The sequence below is a fragment of the Acomys russatus genome, chromosome 25, assembly GCF_903995435.1.
Source record: "Acomys russatus chromosome 25, mAcoRus1.1, whole genome shotgun sequence".
Classification (NCBI taxonomy): domain Eukaryota; kingdom Metazoa; phylum Chordata; class Mammalia; order Rodentia; family Muridae; genus Acomys; species Acomys russatus.
In genome coordinates, this window is record NC_067161.1 from 40,052,709 (window position 1) to 40,075,089 (window position 22,381).

At 51.9% G+C, this 22,381-nt stretch overlaps 1 protein-coding gene across 1 annotated transcript in view; it reads right to left on the minus strand.

Annotated features, from left to right (window-relative positions):
* Positions 1-17,166: 17,166 nt before the first annotated feature.
* Wnt3a (Wnt family member 3A) overlaps positions 17,167-22,381 on the minus strand; it is a 41,639-nt gene continuing 36,424 nt past the window's right edge. Inside the window, exons 3-4 of the mRNA XM_051168082.1 lie at positions 21,175-21,440; positions 17,167-18,058 (exon numbers count right to left, since the gene is read on the minus strand). Of these exons, the coding sequence (XP_051024039.1) occupies positions 17,579-18,058; positions 21,175-21,440 (746 nt within the window). The 3' untranslated portion in view covers positions 17,167-17,578. The remainder of the gene's footprint in view (positions 18,059-21,174; positions 21,441-22,381) is intronic.

Genomic DNA, 22,381 nt, shown 5'->3' on the forward strand with positions numbered 1-22,381 from the left:
TTGGAACTGGAGTTTGAGTTGCCATGCAGATGTTGAGAGCCAGAGCCAAACCCAAACCCAAGGCCTGTACAAGAGCAGCAAGAGGACTTAACCACAGAACCATCTCTCCAGTTTCGTGTATATTAAAAAGGAAATCAGAGCCAGGAGTGTGGTGCATGCCTTTAATCCCAGCACTAGGGAGGCAGAGGCAAGGGGATCTCTGTGAGTTCGAGGCCAGCCTGGTCTACTAAGGGAGCCTAGGACTGCCAAGATAACACAGAGAAACTTTGCCTCGAAAAAACTAAATAAATAAAGTAAAATAAATAAATAAAAATTAAATAAGCCAGGCGTAGTGATTAGGAAGCAGAGGCAATTGGATCTCTGTGAGTTTATTAAGGCCAGCCTGGTCTGCAAAGCCAGTCTAGGACAGCCAGGGCTGCTACACAGAAAAACCCTGTATTGAAAAACCTAAAACATAAAAATTTTTAAATAAAATCTTTAATTTTTAAAAAACAAAATCTTTGCAATTTTTAAAAGAAATACAAAGCCAAAGAAACTTTGTTTTGGGGGAAGAGTTTAACAAAGTGAAAACAATATGGAGAGACAGGATAGGGTTTATGTAAGATATAGTTTTGAAAATGATAAAACAGATTGCTGTATCCCCACTCCCAAGTTAAGAAACATACTTCCTCCTTTCCTCTGTGCTTCTGCTTTGGGCCCTGTCTCAGTGGGTGGGGTACAGACATATGTGTGGGAGCCCTGAGTGGGCATGCATGGGGACAGACCCTACTAGGAAATATCAACTGCTTGGGTAAACTGAGGCGAACTGCTCCACAAGGTTGCTTAGAGACCAGGAGAGCCTTTTCATGTCTGAAGTCCCTGGATGGTCCAGCTCTGGCCAGGAGGGGGCGAGGTGAGCTGACTGAAAGAAAGTGTTCATGTGGCAGTCCAGGGTCCTCAGCTACCTGTACTAGGAAGCTATGAGTGCCAAAAGCACAGAACAGGGCAAAGTCCAAGCCCTTCCCTTTAGACCATCCTACTCCTGAGGACCTAGTCAGAGGCATGGATACCCGGGGGCCCAGCCTTCTGCTTCTCCAGGTTTCCAGAGAGACAGGTGGATAGCTAGAGTAAGCCCAGAGACAGAAGGTAAGACCCGGTGACAGGTGAAAGGAACTGAGTGCCTTGAGGACCCCATCCTGTCCCCCAGACAGCTTGTGCAGCCTCTGTATGTAAGATGGATGCCATTCATGCCAGGCCACTGATGCTTAGAGATGTAGAAGTCTTGCTTCACATACATATCACACATATCCATACATATGGGCACATGTACATACAAACATCACACACACACACACACCTGAGGTGGAGCCCACTCAAGTTTGACTTCTATACCTAACACTGTGCCTCTTTCCCTGGCCCCTAAAGACTCAGATTCTCCAGTGCTTTTACAGACTACAGTGTTTTCTGGGATTCCTATGCCAACGGGGAGCTCACCACTGCATTGAGTCTCATTTGAAATCCATTTGGTATTTTGTCTTACTTGTTCAACATGCTCATACAATCAAAACTCTGGATCTCAAATACCTGGTTGCATTTATACTCTTAATGGCTTCCCCAGAGGGAGGGATGCAGGGAGAGCCCTGCCCTGCCCTAATTCCTGTCCCACTCCCTTCTCCAGGCCTTGAAGACTGAAAAAAAAAAATTTTTTTTTAACTGTTTCCCAGAACACAGCTCCTAAAATCGTAGGAATCTGGAAGTAATGTGTATTCCATGTACTGATAAACCCTCTGCTGGTCAAGAGCCCCCTGGGGAGCTACCAGATAGGGCTGGTCATTGCAAGACCAGCGCTGGATCAGAGGGTGGGAACCCTCAGCCTCATCTCAGCCCCAGGGAAGGAAGAAGGGCTGGAGGTTCATGGATCACCAATAGCCAGTGGTTTAATCAGTCACTCCCATGTAATGAAGCCCCCATAAATCCCCTAGAGCGAGGTTCAGAGCTTCCCAGGAGCTGAACGTGTGGCAGGTCCCGAGGGCTGTGCTCAGGGAGAGCATGGAAGCCTCATCCCTTCCACATACCTGACTCCTTACAGCTCTTTGTATCCTTGGTAATTATTATCACGGTTGACCAGTCAACACAAGTTCTGCGAGCTGCTTGAGCAAAGCAGGATGGTCAAGGAACCCTGCTTATTTATTTATTTATTTATTTATTTTGAGGCAGGGTTTCTCTGTGTAGCCCTGGCCATCCTGGAACTTACTTTGTAGACCAGACTGGCCTGGAACTCAGAGATCTACCTGCCTCTGCCTCCTGAGTGCTGGAATTAAAAGGCATGCAGCACCATGCCCAGCAGAAGCTGGTTTATACTAGTTAGCAGAAGGAAAGATGATACAACCTGAAGTGGGAAAATCTTAGCTGGTGTCCACTGCTGAGGGACAAGCTACTTTCTGGTGAGCAGCAGGTCAGCCACCTTTTGAGATCCCAGAAGTCTCCTGTGCTGGTTGTGATATGAGACTGCAGGAGAAGCTGAGGTTTTTTTTTTTTTCTGCTGAAGACCCATCTCCTACTGCCTGGTCAGGACACTTGTAATAGATGAGGGAACTGCCTGTTCCAGGGCAGGTGAGGGAACAGCTTCCTGCTCAGTCCCCTTCCCCACAAGGGGTATCCCTGTCCTAAGTCCCAGGCTTGGCAGGGCCTTCTGCAGGGAACGTATGACCAGCAGTGGGCGAGCTCAGCCTGGGCCAGGCCCAGAAATGGAAAGGGCTGGCTCCGGGACCTTTCTCAGCTCTAGTCCCTTTGAGCATCTGGCTTCTCTTTTACTTACTCCAGCCTCAGTTTCCTCATGCTTAGTCCCTCACTAAGACCCAGGTTTCGGCTGCTGGGATGGTGTATATCGATGTCACCGCGGTTCAGCTCTGTCCTGGCAAGCCGTCTCTGCTCTTGGCTTCACGCCACACCTGAGCGGACAGTTGCAGAGGTGACGAAGTGAGAGTGCTCACAGTCAGTGCACCTGGGCTTTAGCACCTTCTGACAGGTGGCTGCTGCAGTTTCCTCCCCTTCTGAGTGCAGCAGGCTACATTCTCAAATAGCAGTGTGTGCAAGATCAGTGTTTAATTTTGATACACTATAATTATACATATTGACAGGGCACCGTGTAATAACCATGTGCGTGCTGCCCCATGTAGTGATCAGATCAGGGCATTCGGGGTTTCCAGCTTGCTTCCCATCAGTCACTGTGTTTCTGTATTAGAGCCTCCAAGTTCTCCCTTCACATCTTTGTGAAGAGCACAGTGAACTAAGTGTTGGGTACTATGATGGCTCTGCTATTCTGTAGGGTACCAGAGCTTACTTCTGCCTGCCTGTACCTTGGGATTTCAGGAGCCTAGGGTGAGAAAGGACTCTTTTTTTGTTTGTTTGTTTTGTTTTGTTGAGACAGGGTTTCTCTGTATAGCCTTGGCTGTCCTGGACTCACTTTGTAGACCAGGCTGGCCTCGAACTCACAGCGATCATCCTTCCTCTGCCTCCCTAGTGCTGGGATTAAAGGCTGAGAAAGGACTCTTAATCTTTCTCTAGGTCAGGGGTCCTTCAGCAGTCAGAAGAACACTCCCACAGATTCCCGTAAAAACGCCGACTTATCACCGGGGCTGGAGTTCCTCAGTCACCTGCAGGATACTCAAGAGATACAGAGCAAGCAACCTCAGGCCCCTGTCTTCCTTTCCTAAGAAAACAGCTCATGCTACCATGGGTCCCTGTCCTCATGATCTCTCCAGACCCACATTACGTTCCCACTGCACTGCCTTCAAATACCATCAATATATGATGTGAGGGCATAGGTTTCCAGCACATGAATTCTGCAGACGTTTTCAAATCACAGCTGTTCTGGTCTGATTCCCATTGCTTACTGATAGGTACTTGCAAACCTCAGGGCTTAAAATGATGATCATGTGGGCTAGAGAGATGGCTCAGTGGTTGGGAGCACTGACTTTTCTTCTGGAAGACCCAGGTTCAATTCCCAGCACCCACATGGCAGCTCACAACTGTAACTCCAAAACCTGACACCCACAGACATACATGCAGGCAAAGCACCAATGCACGTAAAAATAAATAAATTATTTTAAAAATGATGATCATGTTTGTTCCCCTAATATCTCATCTTTGAAGTCAAGGCTTTGGGGTGTCTCAGTAGCATGCTCCTTGCTTTTCCATGTGTCCCCTTATCCACAGTAGCCACAGCATAGCAGCTCACTCACAGATAGCCATCTGTCCTGCTCATCTGAGCATTACCCATTATCTGGGCAGCTGGGAGCTCCACTCTCAATGTGAGTTGTTGCGTTGGTGACTAGTGCAGGGGGCCAAAGCAGATTTCTTCTGAAGAAATACTACCTGGCACCCCAGCAGAACCAAAGAAACACCGCCTGGCACGGAGCTTTGTGGTGGCTTGCACTTGGGCATTCAGGTTCAGCAGGGCTGGGTTGGGGGAGCCTGAGTCAGGCAGGTGAGAGGGACTCACAGTGGCCCTGGAGAGCTCCCCACATTCCTCATCCCTCATTCATCACTCCCCCAAGTCCCATGTCTGGAAGAAGCCAGGCGTGGAGAATGTTGGCCCGCAGCTGCAGTTATTCAAAGCTGTTGGAAGAAATATGGGAGGCCGTGGAGCAGGACACGCATACTTGCCTGGTAGCCCCCAGCCTGAGAGTGCTCTCAGAGGCATGGTTAGGGTCAACTGCATCAGGACATGCTGATGCTCAGGACCTGTGCTTGGACCAAGATCCTGAAGGGCATCTTTTCTTCCTAGCCAGTGAGGTTTGTAGAGGGTAGGATGCCTAGCAAAGGTTTCTCCTTGTAAGAACTCCCTGTTCTTCAAAACGAAAGTCAAAGGCCCTTATTTCCTTGGCTCCCTACCCCCATCTGTTTCTCTCTCTCTCTCTCTCTCTCTCTCTCTCTCTCTCTCTCTCTCTCTCTCTCTCTCTCTCTCTCTCTCTCTCTCTCTGTGTGTGTGTGTGTGTGTAATAAAATACCCATAACAACAAAAAAAATTTTTTTGAGACAGAGTTTCTCTGTGTAGCCTTGGCTGTCCTAGACTCATTTTGTAGACCAGGCTGGCCTCGAACTCACAGCGATCCACCTGCCTCTGCCTCCCGAGTGCTGGGGTTAAAGGCGTGCGCAACCACACCGCCGCTGGTGTTTTGAGACAGGATCTCATGCGGCCCAGGCAGGCCTGGAATCCCAGTGTAGCTGAGGAGAACCTTGAGCTTCTAATGCTTCTGCCTCCACTTCCAAGTGCTCGAATCACAGGCATGTGCCACCATCCTCTGCTGCCTTGTATCAGACACCCTAGGAGGAAAGGATAGCATCTCTTAGTTTCAAATTGTTAATTACATTGGTTGATTGTGTGTGTGTATGTGTGTGTGTGTGTGTGTGTGTGCGTGCGTGCGCGCGTGCGTGCATGTGCACAGGAGCGCGCACACGCACATGTGCACGTGTGTATAAGCATTTGTGTGAAGAAGTCAGAAGATAACTTGCAGAAGTCAGCTGTCTTCTTTCACTGGGTGGGTCCCAGGCTTGGTGGCATCTCACCAGCCCTCTCCCATGGCTTTTCCTTACATTTCCTGGAAAGCTAACTACGCTGAGTCCTCAGTGGGTGCCTGGCCACTTGGAGAAAAGTCTGAGTTTCCCTCTTACTTTTATTTGCAGGCTCTGGCCTTGCTGCCCAGCGACTGCTCTGGCTTTTACCAGGCTGTTGGCTCTCCAGGTGAGCTCCCTCCCTTTCCTGCTGCTGTCTGCTCCTTTACAAGGCTGGGTAGCTCTCTGCTGTCCTCCACCCACCCCCGTCTCAATTAATTCCATTGCCCATGCACATTTGATGTAATTATTTGTTTTATTCTTTCTGCTGCTTCTGAAGTAGACATAGCACAGATGCCTATTATACCAGGGACCTGCTTATTGAGTGCATAGCAGATGTTTATTCCAGGTCAGGTGACGAATGAGAAGAGGTCAGAGGGGACAAGGTGGTTCAGAGAGGGGCTGCCTGGCAGTGGCCACACAGGCTAGACAAGGCAGCCCTTGGTCCTGCTGTTATGTAATAGGATCTCAGACAGATAGGACCGACCGCAGAGTTCTCTGTCATCTACCATGACTGCCTTTGAGCTGAGCCCGGACCTGTTGAGGAGGCGGTCAGGCGGGGGCGCTCCTGCCCAGGCCACTGCACTTTAATTAAAACCAGCTCCTCTCTTTGACCTCACTCTGCCATTGCATTCTGCACTTAATTGGGGCCCTTCTGAGCAGCCAGCAGAGGTTAATTAAAAAGCTCGGCTGAGGCATCTGCAGCCAGCACTCCCGCCCCTAACACCTGTGCCCCAGGCTGGGTCTGTGGTAAAGTCTGGACTGTGCCCAGGGGCTGGTCTTTCCATGTCTCCTCAGGTGGGCTCCAGAGCCTGGATCTGTCCAGTAGCCTCGACAGCAATATCATACTCACATGTTCGGAGCCTCGGGGAAGCACATGTCCTAAGATACTCTGATATTCTAATTACCTCAGTCTCCCCACTCTGGCCTCCAGGTCTGGCTCTGGGAACTCCTGACAGGTCCTGACTCCCACCATTAGGGTCCAGATGCTAGATGTGGTCCTTAGGTCATCACTACTGTGCCCTCCACCTTCAGGATCAACTGAGTCTCCACACCTGTCATCTCTATTATGAGAGGGGTTTCTTGCGTTTACTTCTGTTAGCAGTGGCTAACAGTGTCCCAGCCCACACTGGTTACGACTATCAGGAAGGCAGCAGTCAGAGGCTCCCAAAGGTTATTGCATGTGTGAGAGAGGCAAGCATGGGAGGGGAGGGAGGGAGGAGGCTGTGCTACCTGCACAGAAGCTATAGTCCAAATGATCCCCTGAGTTTGGTTGCAGTGAGGGAAACAAGATAGGAGGAAAAGGAGGCAGAGGGAAAGGCACAGGCCAGCAGAGACTTCAGTTGACAGAGGGCATGGCAAAGGACACTGCTAGAATCTTCAGGGTGCCTGCCCACCCAGAGCCAACACACTCTGGGAAGCCTGTGTGCTGCCAGACAAACTTGGACCCCCTGGCTGAGCTGGGTTGTGGGGTAGGGGTTAGGGGTACCCAGAGCAGAAAGGTGAGCTGTGTGAAAAGGTCTAGTGATGCCAGCACCTCCCTCAGGGTTACTTCTGTCCCTGAAGAAAATGGTGTTTCCTAAACAGAAGGGGAAGGCTGGAAAAAGCCCCACATGACAGAAGCTGGAGTATGGGCCACACTATCGCTAGGGAGGATGTGTTGACTGCCTGAGATTGCTGTGTCGCCAGTTTGAGTGCTGGGTGTCAAGCTCAAGCTGGCTGGGACTGCAGTGGGCCCATGGGGGACACTTGACCCCAGGCAATGGTAGGCTGCCCCAGGACTGTGGGGTTTAGAGGCCCCTCCAGCCAGGGCTACTCAAGTACCAAAAACCCTCTGGTTTTGAACCGGATGGCTCAGGGAACAAGTCAGAATGGACAGTGGCCTTTCTACTCTTGCCTCAGAGGTGAAGCAGGGGGCACAGGAGTTGCCTGTGAGGGGCTGGAGAGATGGCTCAGAGGTTAAGAGCGCTGGTTGTTCTTCCAGAGGTCTTGCGTTCACTTTCCATCATTCACATGGTGGCTCACAACCATCTATAATGAGATCTGGTGCCCTCTTCTGGTGTGCAGGTGTACATGTAGTCAGAACACGATATAGAAAATAATAATAAATAAATAAATCTTTTTTTTTAAAAAAAGAGTTGTCTGTGGTTAAAGCACAGGAGAAGACTGGAAAAGGGGTAGAAATTCCTTTCTTTATGTTAATAGCTGACAGACAGGGAGGGCAAGGTGACCAAAAGCCTGTGCTTTCAGTACCCAGTGTCCATGTCTCACATAGACCATGGACAAGCTCACTGTTCTGTCCCTGGTAACATAAGTAGGGTCCCACCTGCACCGTCCTCCTCTGCACCTTCTCCACCTGTGCCACCCCCACCTGCACCTTCTCCACCTGTGCCACCCCACCTGCACCTTCTCCACCTGTGCCACCCCCACCTGCATCTTCTCCACCTGTGCCACCCCACCTGCACCTTCTCCACCTGTGCCACCCCCACCTGCACCTTCTCCACCTGTGCCACCCCACCTGCACCTTCTCCACCTGTGTCCACCCCACCGCACCTTTCCCCCTGTGCCACCCCACCTGCACCTTCTCCACCTGTGCCACCCCCCCCCCACCTGCCCCCTTCTCCACCTTGCCACCCCCACCTAACCTTCTTCACCTGTGCCACCCCACCTGCACCTTCTCCACCTGTGCCCCCCCACCTGCACCTTCTCCACCTGTGCCACCCCCACCTGCACCTTCTCCACCTGTGCCACCCCACCTGCACCTTCTCCACCTGTGCCACCCCCACCTGCACCTTCTCCACCTGTGCCACCCCCACCTGCACCTTCTCCACCTGTGCCACCCCCACCTGCACCTTCTCCACCTGTGCCACCCCCACCTGCACCTTCTCCACCTGTGCCACCCCCACCTGCACCTTCTCTACTTGAACATCCTAACCTGCACCTTCTTTACTGCAGAACCACCATCTCCTGCACTTGCACCTTCTTTGTTTACATCTCACCTGAACTTTCCCCACTTGCAGGATCCTCTCTTGTACCATCTTCCCTTGCATCATCCTCATCTGCAAGGTCCTCTCTTGCACTTTCCTCACCTTCACAACCTCTATAAACCCCCTCTCCACCTGCACTGTCCATACCTGCCCCCTCTCCACCTGCTCTGTCCACACCTGACCCCCTCTCCACCTGCTCTGTCCACACCTGCCCCTCTTCACCTGTACTATCCTCACCTGCACTGTCCTCATTTGTGGTCTCCTCCCTTCTATGCTTGCCATACACATTGTGCACCCATTGCATCTGTCAAACAACCTTCTAGTGACAGCAAGGACATGGCAGGGCCTTGGTTTTGAGGCAGCCCCTTCCTCACCTCACAGTGAGGGTTCCTCTGGCACATGGGTCATTGGAAGTGCAGGCCCTTGGTTCATCTGTGTATGCTTCAAAGCCTCTAGGAATGAGCAAGGTTGCAATGACATCAGAATTCCTGCCCCCGCCCCTTTATTGCCATACAGGCCTCTGAGGTCAAGCTGACACTTTGAGTGTCCCCAGGGACAGTGATGGGCTCCTGAATGCGGGCAGGGGAGGTCAAGGAGTTGGGCACCAGTTTCAGAGTCAGAAGGAGCCACTGAAAGTTTAGGATCCAAGAGAAAAAAGGTTAGAGACCCAAGACTTCTTTTTAGAACTGGTGAGAAGGCTGGTACAGAGGTCAGGGAGGGGTGTCCGAGGGACTGAAGGATACAGGTGGGGGTCAACAGCAGTTAGACGAGCAATGAATTTATACAATTCTGAGTAGGACAGTCTCTCACTCCATTGATCAATGACTCTTTTAACGGTACATAGGCTTGCAGAGTCAAGCTTCATCCTGAGGACTCCCAGGAGCCGTGGAATGAAGATCCCTGAGTAGAGGAGACGCAGAATCAGGTCCATGGCATATGGAATGTTGCCTGGGTCATGACTCCCACAAGATTAGCCCCTGGTCCCCGAGGTGCAAGCTGGCACTTCACTTTATTGCCCCAACCCAGACCTGGACAATAAAAACAGTCGGGAAAGAAGTGTGTGTGATCCCCAGGGTCTACTCCAAACTACAGACATCAAATGGCCTTCGGGTTTCGGGACTCACTCCTCCAGGGATGCATCTGGTGGGCTGGCGAGGAGTCAGCTTGCTTCATAAAGGCTGGCACGGTAGGGTGACAGAGAGTCTCAAGTCTGTGCCAGGAACGGAGAAGGCTAGAGTGCTACCATTGAAGCATCCCTGGCTTCCTACAGTGGAGGGAGCTGAGGACTTTGGGGTGAAGGGTGCCTGCTGAAGGAGCCTGCCAAGGAGCCTCAGGGTTCTGCACAGGCCTGTCTGCTCTCCACAGTGAGAGTTGAACAACTGGGGAAGTCCCCTTCTCCCGAGAAGCCCTCCCAGCCATCTGCTCGGGCTTGGAATTCCTCTGGCACCTGCCTTCCACACCCTGCACCCCACAAGCACCACACAGAAGCCACACATTCTTGTCCCAAATCGGTGAGGCCACTAGCTAAAAAACAGCCTAGGTGCATGGGTTTTCTCTGCCTGTCTGCCTGTCTGCCTGCCGGTCTCTCTGTCTGTCTGTCTCTCTCCCCTTCCATCTCTCTTTCCCTCTCCTTCTATTCTTCAGTGCCTCTTGCATGCTAAATATGGGTTCTTCCCTAGTTCCTGCAATTTCCAGTCTCCCCACTGCAAGGGATTAACAAGGAGCCTCTTCCTGGAAGCTCTCCTGGATCAGCCAGCAAGCAGAGCTGGGCCTGCGTGGGGCCTAGAGGGTGCCCAGTCTCCGCTGGACCTATGCCTCCTTCACTCTCTCCTCCCTCCTTACTGGCCTGTGTTTGGGTGGACTAGTCCTGGGCCCTCCTCATCTTCACACCATAAACACCAATTTGCAGGGCTCTGAGAGCCAAATGACTATTTACCGTGAGTTCTAGACGCTCAAATAAAAAAAGAGAGAGAGGGTGGAAAAAAGACCAGAGCAAGGAGCTGGCTTAGAGCTAAACAACAATTAGCACCTTCTGACAGCTTGCAGCTCCATCCCAGCTGCCTGACCAGGCAGAGCAGGGCAGGCCAGGAAGGGTAGGCAGCGCCCAGGCTCCTGGAAGGAGCTGGGACCCTTCCCAGGCCTTCCTTACCGCCTTGGCCACTACTCTTTGTCTTGGCGTGTGTATGTAAAGGACACCAGAGGGCAGAAACAGCACCTTGCTGGCCACCTCCTCCTCCTCCTAGAAGCCTTCCCACATGGCCCAAGCACTGAGAGTGTAGTTCAGCCCAGCTGGGCTACGTAGGACTCATACCTCTCTCTAACTCTGGACTCCAGGAGGATGGCATGCTGGCCTTTTAGGGCTGCAGGGCCAGGAAGTGGCTGGACCTGGCTTCTACTCTGGCTCTGGAAATCATGGGAGAGGAAGATGATGACCCTAAAATTTGGCTATGATCTCAGAGAGTGCTGTTCCTGGGTACCCCTTGGAGAGAGGTCCAGACAGGAGAATAGGGAACCCCTGAGGGGACTAGGCTGTGGGAGAAGGTCCCACGGGAGGTGGGACCTGGGGCCTATGGCATGCTGCAGGGTAGAGCGAGAGGGAGAAGGATCTGTGCCAGGCCACTAGCTGGACTCCAGGACAGTACCATGTCCCGAAGTTCCTTCTGGGTGGATTCTCACCGCTAAGGCTCAGTTGGTCCAGCTATAAGGATTCATCACCTCAGCTGCACGGCAGCAGAGCTTCCCAGGCAGTGGGATAACTGGCACCCATGCAGCATGGCAGGCTTGGCATCATTTGTGCAACATGCCAGGTCTTGAAGGAGTTCCTGGGGCTGTGGTACCACTACCTCTTAGTTTTCTCTCAGCCCAACAGCGGTGGTCATCTTTCAGGAAGGTCTTGGGGACTTCCCAGAATTTCCTGCTGGCTCCCTGTTTGTCCCCAGGTGTTCCCTAGAAGAGGGTATGCCAGTCCCTGTAGCCAAGGTGGGATCGGGGACTCCAGCTTATTGCCATACGTCTGCTTACATCCTTACCAGCTATTCATGGAAAGCTAGTCTTCGGGTCCATTTTCTGAGTCCCAAACCAGGTGTGGGAACCACAGCTGGCTGCACCCCAGCTATCTGAAGTAGATTTTTCTTGGAGGCCAGGCCATGGTGACAGCCTCCAGTCTGTCTCTGAAGAGAGGAAACTGAGCCCCAGGACCCAGAAAGTGGGCATCCAGGGGAGGGGGTGACAGAAAGAGGGAGGGTCAGTGGGGCCCTAAGGTGGGGGTTGGCCACACCCTTTCCAGTACTTCAAAGTTACTGAGTGTGAGATCTGCAAGGGGGTGGCCAAGCTTGTCCTGGCTGGGTGGGGCCCCCAGCCTCCGGCCCTTTTATATGGTTATTCGGGGGCTGTCTCAACTACCTGTGAACAGGCCCCCAGCTCATTTCCTCCTTCTCCAGGGCAGCGGGAGGGGCTGTAAACTCACCAGAGAGGCAGCTTCTGAGGCCCACAGCTGCAAGCTTGGATCTGAGTGGGGCCTAGGGCTTTCCCACCCCTAGGATTGGGGGTTTGTGGCTCATCCCACTTCCTCCTGCAAGAAGGGAAACTGAGGCCCAGAGAGAAGTGGAGCTTGTTCTTGTCAGGCGATGAGTTCAGAGCCTCATCTCCTAACTCCCCATGGCCAGGCTGTTATCTGAGGTCTGTCTTGTGTTCCTGTGGACTGTGGATGGTCTCTATTCATGGGCCTTCTCCATGTGGAATTAGCTTCCTTCTCACACCATAGCCATGAGGACCACAGCCTAATGTGTCTCCTGTGGATAGGCAAGGCCATCTCTGTGGTAGTCTGTCAGCATGGGTCTGTGGAGCCTGCTGCTTTGAACCTTGCACCTAGACACCAGCGCCCACCTGAATCCCTGGTGTGCCCTTGGGCCAGTGCTGCTTCCTCTCTAGGCCCAGATGCACCAAGCCTCCCCGCCTTATTATTTAGAGATTGACGGGCTCTTTAAACCCCTAAAGTGGTCTGTCTTCTCCCTGGGCATATGGACTCTGCATCCCCAAAGGCTGTGTGACATCTGGACCCTGCTAGGGTCTTGTGACAACCTGGACTCCCAGTGCCCATTGGACTCTGGGAGTTCTCAGGTACCCATGGCCTGTAGGTCGTGCAGCTGCTCTGCCGCCTCCCAGGCGAGTCTGTCCCTTTCATCTGGGCAGTAGGGCAGCAGGTGCCAATTAGGGTGGCTCCTGCCCAGGGTGCCAAATCAGAGGAGCCACTCATCTGTGGGACAGGCTTAACTCGGGACTCTCATCACTGCCCCGGGGACTGATGGCTTTATTATTGTTAGCACCCCCAACATGGCCCAGCTAAGTGGACTCTTCCCAAACCTGCCCCCTTGCCCACTGGTGACTCACTCCCCTGAGGGGAGAATGGGCGCCTCTCCTTCTGCCTTGGCTGGCCCTGAACATGGCATCCTCTTTACAGAGTGCTCACCTGCAGCTGCCTGGCCCCCACTGACCCTTGCCCTCCCTGGGAATTCCTAGGTAGTCCTGCCAATAGTAGGTCTGGGCCTGGTGGACACCTGCAACCTTGAGAGTGGGTGGCCTGCCTGGAATGCACCAGCAGGGGTACAGCAAGCCCTGAGGCTGAGGAGGGTGGGCTCTGTGTAGGAATAAATGTCGCTAGAGTGCCTGCCTGCCAAGATTCAGGGAATCAGAAGCCTAAAGAGGGGCCACTCAGAGCCCAGAACCTGGGCCTGTTCCTCCACAAGCCCTGATCAGTCCCGGCCAGCTCTCTGGAGGCCAGTGAGCTCTGGCACCAGTACTCCTTCCCCGAGACCACTCAGCTGTCAGCGTCCCTCATAGCTTGTGATTTTTTTTTTTCTTTCTTTCTTTCTTCAGTGCTGTGGTAGAGTCCAGGGCCTCACACATGTTAGGAAAGTTCTCTGACACTGAGGTGCATCCCAGCTCTTCATTGCACACTGTTATTTTATCTGATCTTGACCTTGTTTTGTATCCTGGGCAGTCCTGACATTGTGGTCCTCCTGCTTCTGTGGCAGCTGGGATTATAGGCCTAGACTGTCAGGCCAGGCTGGCTATTCCTTTTGTACCCTACTGGGACTCTGGGGACCTTGGTGTCTAGGTGTGGCAATGTGTATGCAGTTGACCTGTGTACTCAGTGTGGTGGACTGTCTCGGCTCTGGCTCAGACTGTGAACTAGCAGCCTGCAAGTTCAATTTGTGCCCTGGAAGGGGTACATGCACTGAGTGGCACAAGGCTTAGCCAGCAGGGTAGGTGGACAAAAGCAGTATCTGGAGCATGCAGTAGGCGCCGTATCCAGTCCCTGTCTTTTTTGTTGTTGTTTTGGTTTGGTTTTGATTTTTTGAGACAGGGTTTTTCTGTGTAGCCTTGGCTGTCCTGGACTCACTCTGTAGACCACACTGGCCTCAAACTCAGAGATCTGCCTGCCTCTACCTCCCAAGTGCTGGGATTAAAGGCATGTGCCACCACTGCCCGGCTCCAGTCCCATCTTTATGCCCCAAAACCTGGGGGCTCCTTCCCAGCATTCTTTTTTAAGAGTACAGGGGAGGCTAGTAGGGTCTTCAGCCTGGTTGTGACTGCTTTGAAGGTTTAAGCATCTCCTTAAGTGACCCTGCCACACAAAACCAGTGGCAGGATGCTCCGACAAATGGCATTCAGAGTGCAGTTTCAGATAGTGTGACATGGTGTTCTGCCTTCAGGTCTGTGGACAAGTTCATGCCACACATCTCCAGAGGCCTTGGTTTTTAGCTGTCTGTATAGACCAACCTCACAGATGCAGCTACCATGTTGAGTCAAATGGGCCTGGAAGAGCTTTGCCTCTGTCCCCCCCCCCCCCCCCTTCCCTGTCTTTCTTCCTTGGTCTTAGGGCCTGGGGAATTATCTTTCCCTTTTCTGAGTCAGGCAGCCCACTGTTCCCTAGGAGGGTTGAGAGGATGCTTAACTCTCTTTCTTGTCGTCCTAACCCCAAGTCTACAGTGGTTAAATTTCAGTTCCTTCCCTTGGTCCTCTGGAGGCCAGCAGGGGTTTCCTAGTTCTAAGGTTCGTGGTGAATCACTAAAACTGGGGGAGTGTGGACATCATGGAACACTATTTAGGTTTCCTGTTGTGACCATCCTCTAACTGGCTTTCAAGTCGCTTGGGTAAGGGCAGGAGTGATAGATGTCGGGGATGAGGACACAGAGACAGTGACTATCCTCAACTTGGGCTTTTTTCTGTTTTTGTTTTGTTTTGATTTGTTTGAGACAGGGTTACTCCGTGTTGTCCTGGAACTTCCCCTGTAGACCAGGCTGGCCTTGCATTCAGAGATCCACCTGCCTCTGCTTCTTTGCTGGGATTAAAGGAGTACGCCACCATGCTCAATTTCAACTTGGCTTCTTGAGAGGTAGGAGTGGGCTTGCTGCTCTCTGCTTCCTCAGGACATTCATTGCCTTGGTATCTGGATATCAAGATAGGACCCAGAGGTGGGGACAGTATACGGATGGACTTGGGCGAGCAGGAAAAGGAGCAGAGACACAGTAGGGCTTGCTTAGGGAGAGTTGTGGCCTTGAGATAAGTATGGCCTTGAGAGAGGCCTCCAGCCTCACTTCCATGGTGCCCCTGACACCCTCCCCTGATCGCCTGGTTCGATGCTGACAGGATGATTACCCCTACCTGGCCTGGCTGGGGCTCATCATCGTCGTCCCCCCCCAGTCCCCCAGTGAAAACAAGTGGGAGTATGACAGCACCTGAGCAAAGACCACCCCCACCCAGAGCTTCCTTTGGGTGAGAATCCAAGACATTCTTGGAGGCAAGGCCCCTTCTGAGGACCTGTGTGCCCTTTAATACAGTTGACATCCAAAAGGCCAGCAGCAGCAAGCCAGGCCACTGCCCTGGAATCCCAAGGGCTGCCATGCCCTCCATACAGTAATACTGGGACACCGGCTGTGTGACTATGGATTCATGGGGAGGGATTTGCTGCACATTTCTTCTGTATCATCCGTGTGTGAAGGGTCTTGGTTAAGCCTTTGCTCCTGGGACCCTCATCTGTTCACTGGAACCACCAAAAGTATCCTAATTACTGCATGGCTCCTCAGCTCCCATACTTGTTCAAACTTTAAAAACCCCATCTGCACCCCTCTATTTAAACTCTCAGGTCTACTCTGTTCCAGATTTTGCTACAGTTGACTGGCTCTTTTCCTGACTTCGCTGTTTCTGTTCTCTCTTCTTGGAATTCTGACCCCACAGCCCTCCCCGGAGGCTTGTTGACTGTCTCTACTTGGTTCTGAGTCCCAGAGCCTGAGCTGCCATCTTTAGGTTCCCAACAACGTGCTACCCACCACAAGTGATAGGGACAGGGAAATGTGAATTGCCCTCAGGGGATCAGTGCAGACTTCCATACCAAACCCCATCCACATGTGCAACTCATACATATTAATAAAAAGGGGAAATCTAGTACAACCCACAAACTTGTTTTTCTCTCTCTTTTTACTTTCCCCATTATTTGAAACAAACATACTATAAACTAAAATAATTTCTTTCATAGAAAGAAAAGAAAAAAAAATAAGAAGAAAAAAATCATGTTTGTCTAAATCCAGTGGATGGTGGATATAGCAGCATTGAAAATAAAATTGCAACCCCAAACACAAAGTTCCAGGCAGAAAACAGTCACCGTGCATGCGTAGCCTCTCTTCGGTGCTCTTGGGGTAGACTCTTGTGTGGCCATATCCCCTCCCCTGCCTGGAGGTGGGGACAATTCACAGTGACAGTGATCAGGAGGCTCTCGTGGCCCATGTCCTGCAGCATCTCACTTCCAGGCCAGACAGACAGTAGAGAGGCTTGAGGACAGGCTGGTGGCCGACAGATATGGGGACCATTGTCTCAACAGCAGCAGGCCCTGGGGGTTAGATCGGTCCTGAACAGGGGGCTCCAGGAGACACCCTGTCTCTGCAGCTTGTCTGTTCCCTGACGTCCCTGAAGTTCACACAACTCAAAGTGAGGCAACAATGTCTGTGAGCACCTTTGGGGCCTGGGAATCACTGACCAGATGAGCTGGGTTTCCTGGAAGATCTGAGTATTAAGTGTCAGGGCAGAGGCAGGCCACGGGGGGGAGGGTGCCATGCCGTGCCCCAGGATCCTTCTTAGCAGCCCCCATCCCTTCAGAGCCATCTCTACTCGGGAGAGAGCTGTGTTCCGTGGGTGGTCACTTGAACTCGGAGGGACTGCAAACTTTCCTCAGGATAGACCTGGCAAGGAGAGGGAGTAGGAAAGCCCGGGCAGAAGGGGTTCAGGGCTGAGAAAGAGGTTCCCAGGCATGAGAGTGGGACCCGGAGTCACCCCTGAGTTCTTCATGGCTCATTCTGCCAGGAGATCGTGCAATGCACAGACGATGCTTGCACGTGGCCCCTGGAAAGGAGCCAGACGGGAGCTGAATCACCTGCTTAGCGCTTAAGCTAGCTCAGGAGGGAGCTACACTGTGAGTCTTCAGTGAAGCCTCGCCTTCCCTCAGGGTGAAGTCCCACCCCCACTGGATCCCCAAGCCCCATAGGGCCTACCCTGAATCACCCCCTCATCTATCTAGAGCAGTGCCCCTGGGAGGGGGGACCCCAATCCCTCCACTCCTGCCTATCCACGAAACCCATTTAGTTGAAGGAGTAGCTCATGGTCCCGGTCTGGGCCCTGTCGCCCTGTTGGGTCAAGAGAGGAACCCAACCCATATGAGGTAGGACCCACTCCCATCCCAAATTGGAATTCCAACTCAGATGGAGCCCCACCCTCAGGTAGAAACCCCCGTATCTCAGGCAGGAGCTTCTCCCCTGAAAAGGAACCCAGACCCCAAGTAGGAACAACAGTCGAAGGCAGAAACTGGGTCCCTAGGTAGAAGACCCTCACAGGTAGGAGCCCCACCCTCAAGTAGGAAATGGATCCTGAGGTAGGAGACCCCTCCAAGTAGGAACCCCTGCTGCCCCTAGGTATGAACCCTGCTCCCTCTGATAGGAACCCGCCTACTTGCAGGTGTGCACATCATAGACGCGTGTGCACTCCTGACAGCTGACATAGCAGCACCAGTGGAAAACGCAGTGGCACTTCTCCCTTCTCCGCTCTGTGCGCGCGTTATGGCCACGCCCGCAGCACAAGAGGTCGCACCCATCTATGCCGTGCGAGCTCACGTTGCAGGTGCGGTCACGTGTCCCGAAGGAGCCGGTTTCAGGGTTGGGCTCGCAGAAGTTGGGTGAGGCCTCGTAGTAGACCAGGTCGCGTTCTGTTGGCACCTTGAAGTACGTGTAACGTGGCCGCAGGGTCTCCACCCAGCCACGAGACTCTCGGTGTTTCTCCACCACCATTTCTGAGGCGCTGTCATACTTGTCCTTGAGGAAATCCCCGATGGTGCGGAAGTCTGGCTGCGACCACCAACAGGTCTTCACCTCGCAGCTGCCGGATAGTCCGTGGCATTTACACTTGAGGTGCATGTGACTGGCGATGGCCTGAGGGGACAAGCACATAAGCCTACGTCTACACCCGTCCCTGGTGCGGGTGCTCTTTGCTTGCAGCCCACCTGTTCCATATAGCCCCTGAGACTCCTCTCTGTGCGCACCTAGTGCCACTGTTTTCCCTATGGTGACTTGGGCCTCCCTTGCCAGATCCAAGGCCTCAGGAGCTTCTTTCTCAATGTAGGCCTAGATAATTCTTTTCCCAGGAATGTCTAGGATAGAGTGCAGGAAGCAGGGTGTTGCCGGTGAACATTTTTTCCTCCCAAGACAGGGTTTCTCTGTGTAGCCTTGGCTGTCCTGGACTCTCTTTATAGACCACACTGGGCCTCAAGTGGACAGTTTGGAGATACTGGAGGAAAGATGTGGGGAACTGTACTAGGAATACAGAGCAGAGGAGCTTAAAGTGGGTCCTATACTCCCAGGGCCTGGATGAACAGCCGCTTCCCCTATGGACAATGGAGACCTTGCCCCTTCTTTAAGGGAAGAAACAAAGTGCTTCAAGAAGTAAGGAATCCCTGGGGCGTGGTGGTGCATGCCTGTAATCCCAGCACTGGGGGAGGCAGAGGCAGGAGGATCTCTGTGAGTTCAAGGCCAGCCTGGTCTACAAAGCGAGCCCAGGACAGCCAATGCTGGGATTAAAGGTGTGTGCCACCACACCCAGCTGAGTGAGAGGTTGGAATGTTCAAACCGAAGGGGGAAAAAAAAGAGTCATTTTGAGACAGGTTTTCACTATGTAGCCCAGGATGGTCTGAAACTCAGTACACAGCCCAGGCTAGCCTTGAACCTGTCACAATTCTCCTACCTGTGCCTCCAAGCGCTGGGGTTACAGGTACATACACCATCATGCCTGGGTGATGAGGGTGCTTCCCACCCAGATCGCGTCATGACGCGTTATGGTCACATAGTGAAACGTCTTGTGGGCCTAAGAGCTGTTTTCAGTTACTAGGTCAGGTGAAACATTGTAAACAGAGGCGGAGACCTGTTAGGTTGTTAGGAGCATACCTCTCAAGGACCATGCCTGCTGTCCACCTGCTCTGTAAAACTACCAGGAGTCTGAGACACAGGCCATCCCCATGTGTACCTGACCACTACCTTCCCTGTGGTAGTAATAGTTCACTGTCAGATCCCAGGAGTCAAGAGTCTGGAAGGTTCTCTCTCTCTCTCTCTCTCCTTCATTCCCCTTGAGTCATTCTGTATAAAGTCTGGGACCAGAAGGAAGAAGAGAGGGCTATGATAAAAGAGCAAGACCAGCTCATCATGATGGCACATGACTACACTCTCAGTGGCACTAGGGATGCTAAGGCTGGGGGCTTGAGCATTGGAGGCTAGCCTGAGCTACACTGCAAGACTGCCTTTCAAAAGACTCCAAGTATATTTTAACTGTGTGTTCTTCCTTGCTGTTATTTATTTGTTTGCTTTGCTTCGTTTTTTCAGAACAGGGTTTCTCTGTGTAACAGTCTTGGCTGTCCTGGAATTAACTTTGTACACCAGACTGGCTTCAAACTCACAGAGATCCACCTGCCTCCGTCTCAGAGTGCTGGGCTTGAGGCATGCGCCACCACTGCCCGGTTCTGGGTAATCTTTCAATATAACTACTTGAGAGCTAACAACTGTCCAAGCGGCTCTGGCTGTGGCTTGCAAAGCTTAAGGCATGAATCACGCTGGGCTCAGGCCTGCGTGCACCGCGTGCACTTCATCTAACTCTCAGCTGCTTCCTCGCCCTCCCTACAAACTGGCCCATGACCATGGTAGGATGACACTATGTGTGGCTCATCCAGTTTGTCTAACACCCGCGTCCCTCTCTTTTGCAGCCAAGCTTTCTGAGACAAGACTCTTTCTATTTTTCTCCTTTTTGTTTGTTTGTTTGGTTGGTTTTTTGGTTTTTCCGGACAGGGTTTCTCTGTGTAGCCTTGGCTGTCCTAGACTCACTTTTAGACCAGGCTGGCCTCAAACTCACAGAGATCCACCTGCCTCTGCCTCCCAAGTGCTGGGATTAAAGGTGAGCACCACCACGCCTGGCGATCTTTCTCCTTTTTCAATCTCTCTTGTTTTGGTTTTACTTGGTCAAAGATCTCAATAGCTGCTAAGACCAGGTTAAAACAGGGGTCCTGGCCAGTGCTGACCTGTGTGGCATGTCTCCTGACCATGCAAGACAGTGCCTGGCAGTATGAGGGCTGTCACAGCACCTGTCTTTCTGCTTCTTGATTTCTGAATGGAAGCGTCTCTGTTGCTTTCTTACCATACGCTGTCACGTTTCCTTTCTCTCTCGACTTTCTGCTACGTGATTAACATACGCACACCATGGGTCAGCCCTGTATTTTCTCATCTCTACACATTGTTTTTAAGATGTCCAAGCATCAGCTCAGTTGCTGAGCATGAAGGCCTGGAATTGATCCCCAGCATCTCATAAACTGAAAGCGATACCACATGTCTGTCTGTATTCCCAGCACTTGGAAGGTAGGAGGAGGTTAGAAGATGGCTACATAGAAAAGTCAAGCCAGCTTGGAATGTATGAAACCTTGCCTCAAAAAACCTTGGAAGGCAGAGGCAGGCAGATCTCTGTGAGTTCGAGTCTTCTGAAATCTCAGCCTCAACCCCCAGAAGTCCAAGCATACCCCAGGCAGAGGAATGGAAACTTCAATGATGTTCTGTTATCTGGTTCCCTGGTCTGTTTCCAAATTCTCATGTTAATCTCTCTCTCCTCTCTCTCCCCCTCCCTCTGTCTCAATAGCATGTGTCAACCATCTCTATCACTATGATTCTCTATCTTAAGTCAATACTACATGTATCCATCCGTCCATCCCTCTGCTTCTCCCCGCTCTGGTTTTTCCCTTCATGTGTGTTTCCTCATCGCAGAAGCCACAGACACTACATGCTCTGCAGCTGCCTCCTTTCACTCACCTACTTCCCAGGGACCTTAAGTCCACAGGTGAGCTTGGCATCCTCTGGGAACACACTGGACACTTGAGGCGCATCTGGGCAGTGTCACAATGTCCCTTGGTAGAGGGAAAGCAGAACGGCCCTCTCCCACCCGTGCCCTGCCCCCACTGGATACCCCAATGAAAAAGCAGCTCTTTTTCTTTACAACCCTGGGGGTTCTGTGTACATACCTGGCGCCCAGCCTCATTGTTATGACGGTTCATGGCAGAGCGGGCATCTGGCCGGTTCTCCCTGGCATCGGCAAACTCCCGAGACACCATTCCACCAAATTCAATATCTTCACTGCAGCCGCCCCATTTCCAGCCCTCGCCTGGGGAGCCCTGGAGGCGGCTGCTGCACCCGCAGATGGCAGCTGACCCCTCTGCACAGGAGCGTGTCACCGCGAAGGCCACTCCAGCGGAGGCAATGGCGTGAACAAAGGCTGACTCTCGGGTGGCTGCGGAGGAAGGAGATAGGGCGTTATGGAAACCAGGCGAGTAGGGCGGCAGTCTAAAAGGCGGAAATCCAAACACCAGGGCTGAGAAAGGAGAACTCGGTATACAGGATCCACGCCTCACCACTGTGCCTCTAGGATCTTTTGTGAAGAATATTGGCCCTAATCCCCACTGTCCTAAGTGTCTTTCCTAAGTGCACGTGAGTGCGCATGCGTATGTGTGTTTGTTTTGTTGAGGTAGGAAAACACTATAGAGATCTAGCTGGCCGGGAATGCTCTATGTAGACCAGGCTGGCCTCAAACTCAGAGATACTCCTTTCTCCGTCTTTTGAGCGCTGGGATTAAAGGCATCATCACCATGCCTGGCCCTACATTTTTTTTTTTTTTTTTTTTTTTTTTTTGAGTAGTTTCAGGTCTTACCCTGAGTTGGTTTTTGTGTGTAGAAGATAGGGGGTGGAATGTCTGAATTGGTTCTTCTTTGTGTGGATAGAGATATCCAGTTTCCTAGCTCCATTTATCAAAGAGACTATTTTTTTTCTCTAAAATCTATGTTCTCCATATGTTGAAAACCAATTGGGTGTAAATATGTGGATTTATTTCTAGAATCACTGTTCTGAGTCATCGGCTTGTGTGTGTTGTTTGATGCCAGCGCTGCATGGCTTTTCTTATGATAGCTCTGCAGTGAACACAATGAAATACTATTTAGTCATAAATAAGAAAGACACCTTGTCACCTGCAGCAAGACTGACGAACCCAGAGGGCATTATACTAAGTGAATAAGCCAGGCATAGAAAGACAAGGACTTGCATGCTGTTAGGTGTGGAATCTAAAGGCATTCATTTCATAGCAGGTAGTAGAAAAAGTTAGCAGAGGTCAGGGCTGGGAAAACTGTGGCGAGAGGTTCATCAATGGGTCCAGATTCCAGTTAAAAAACAGGAGGAAAA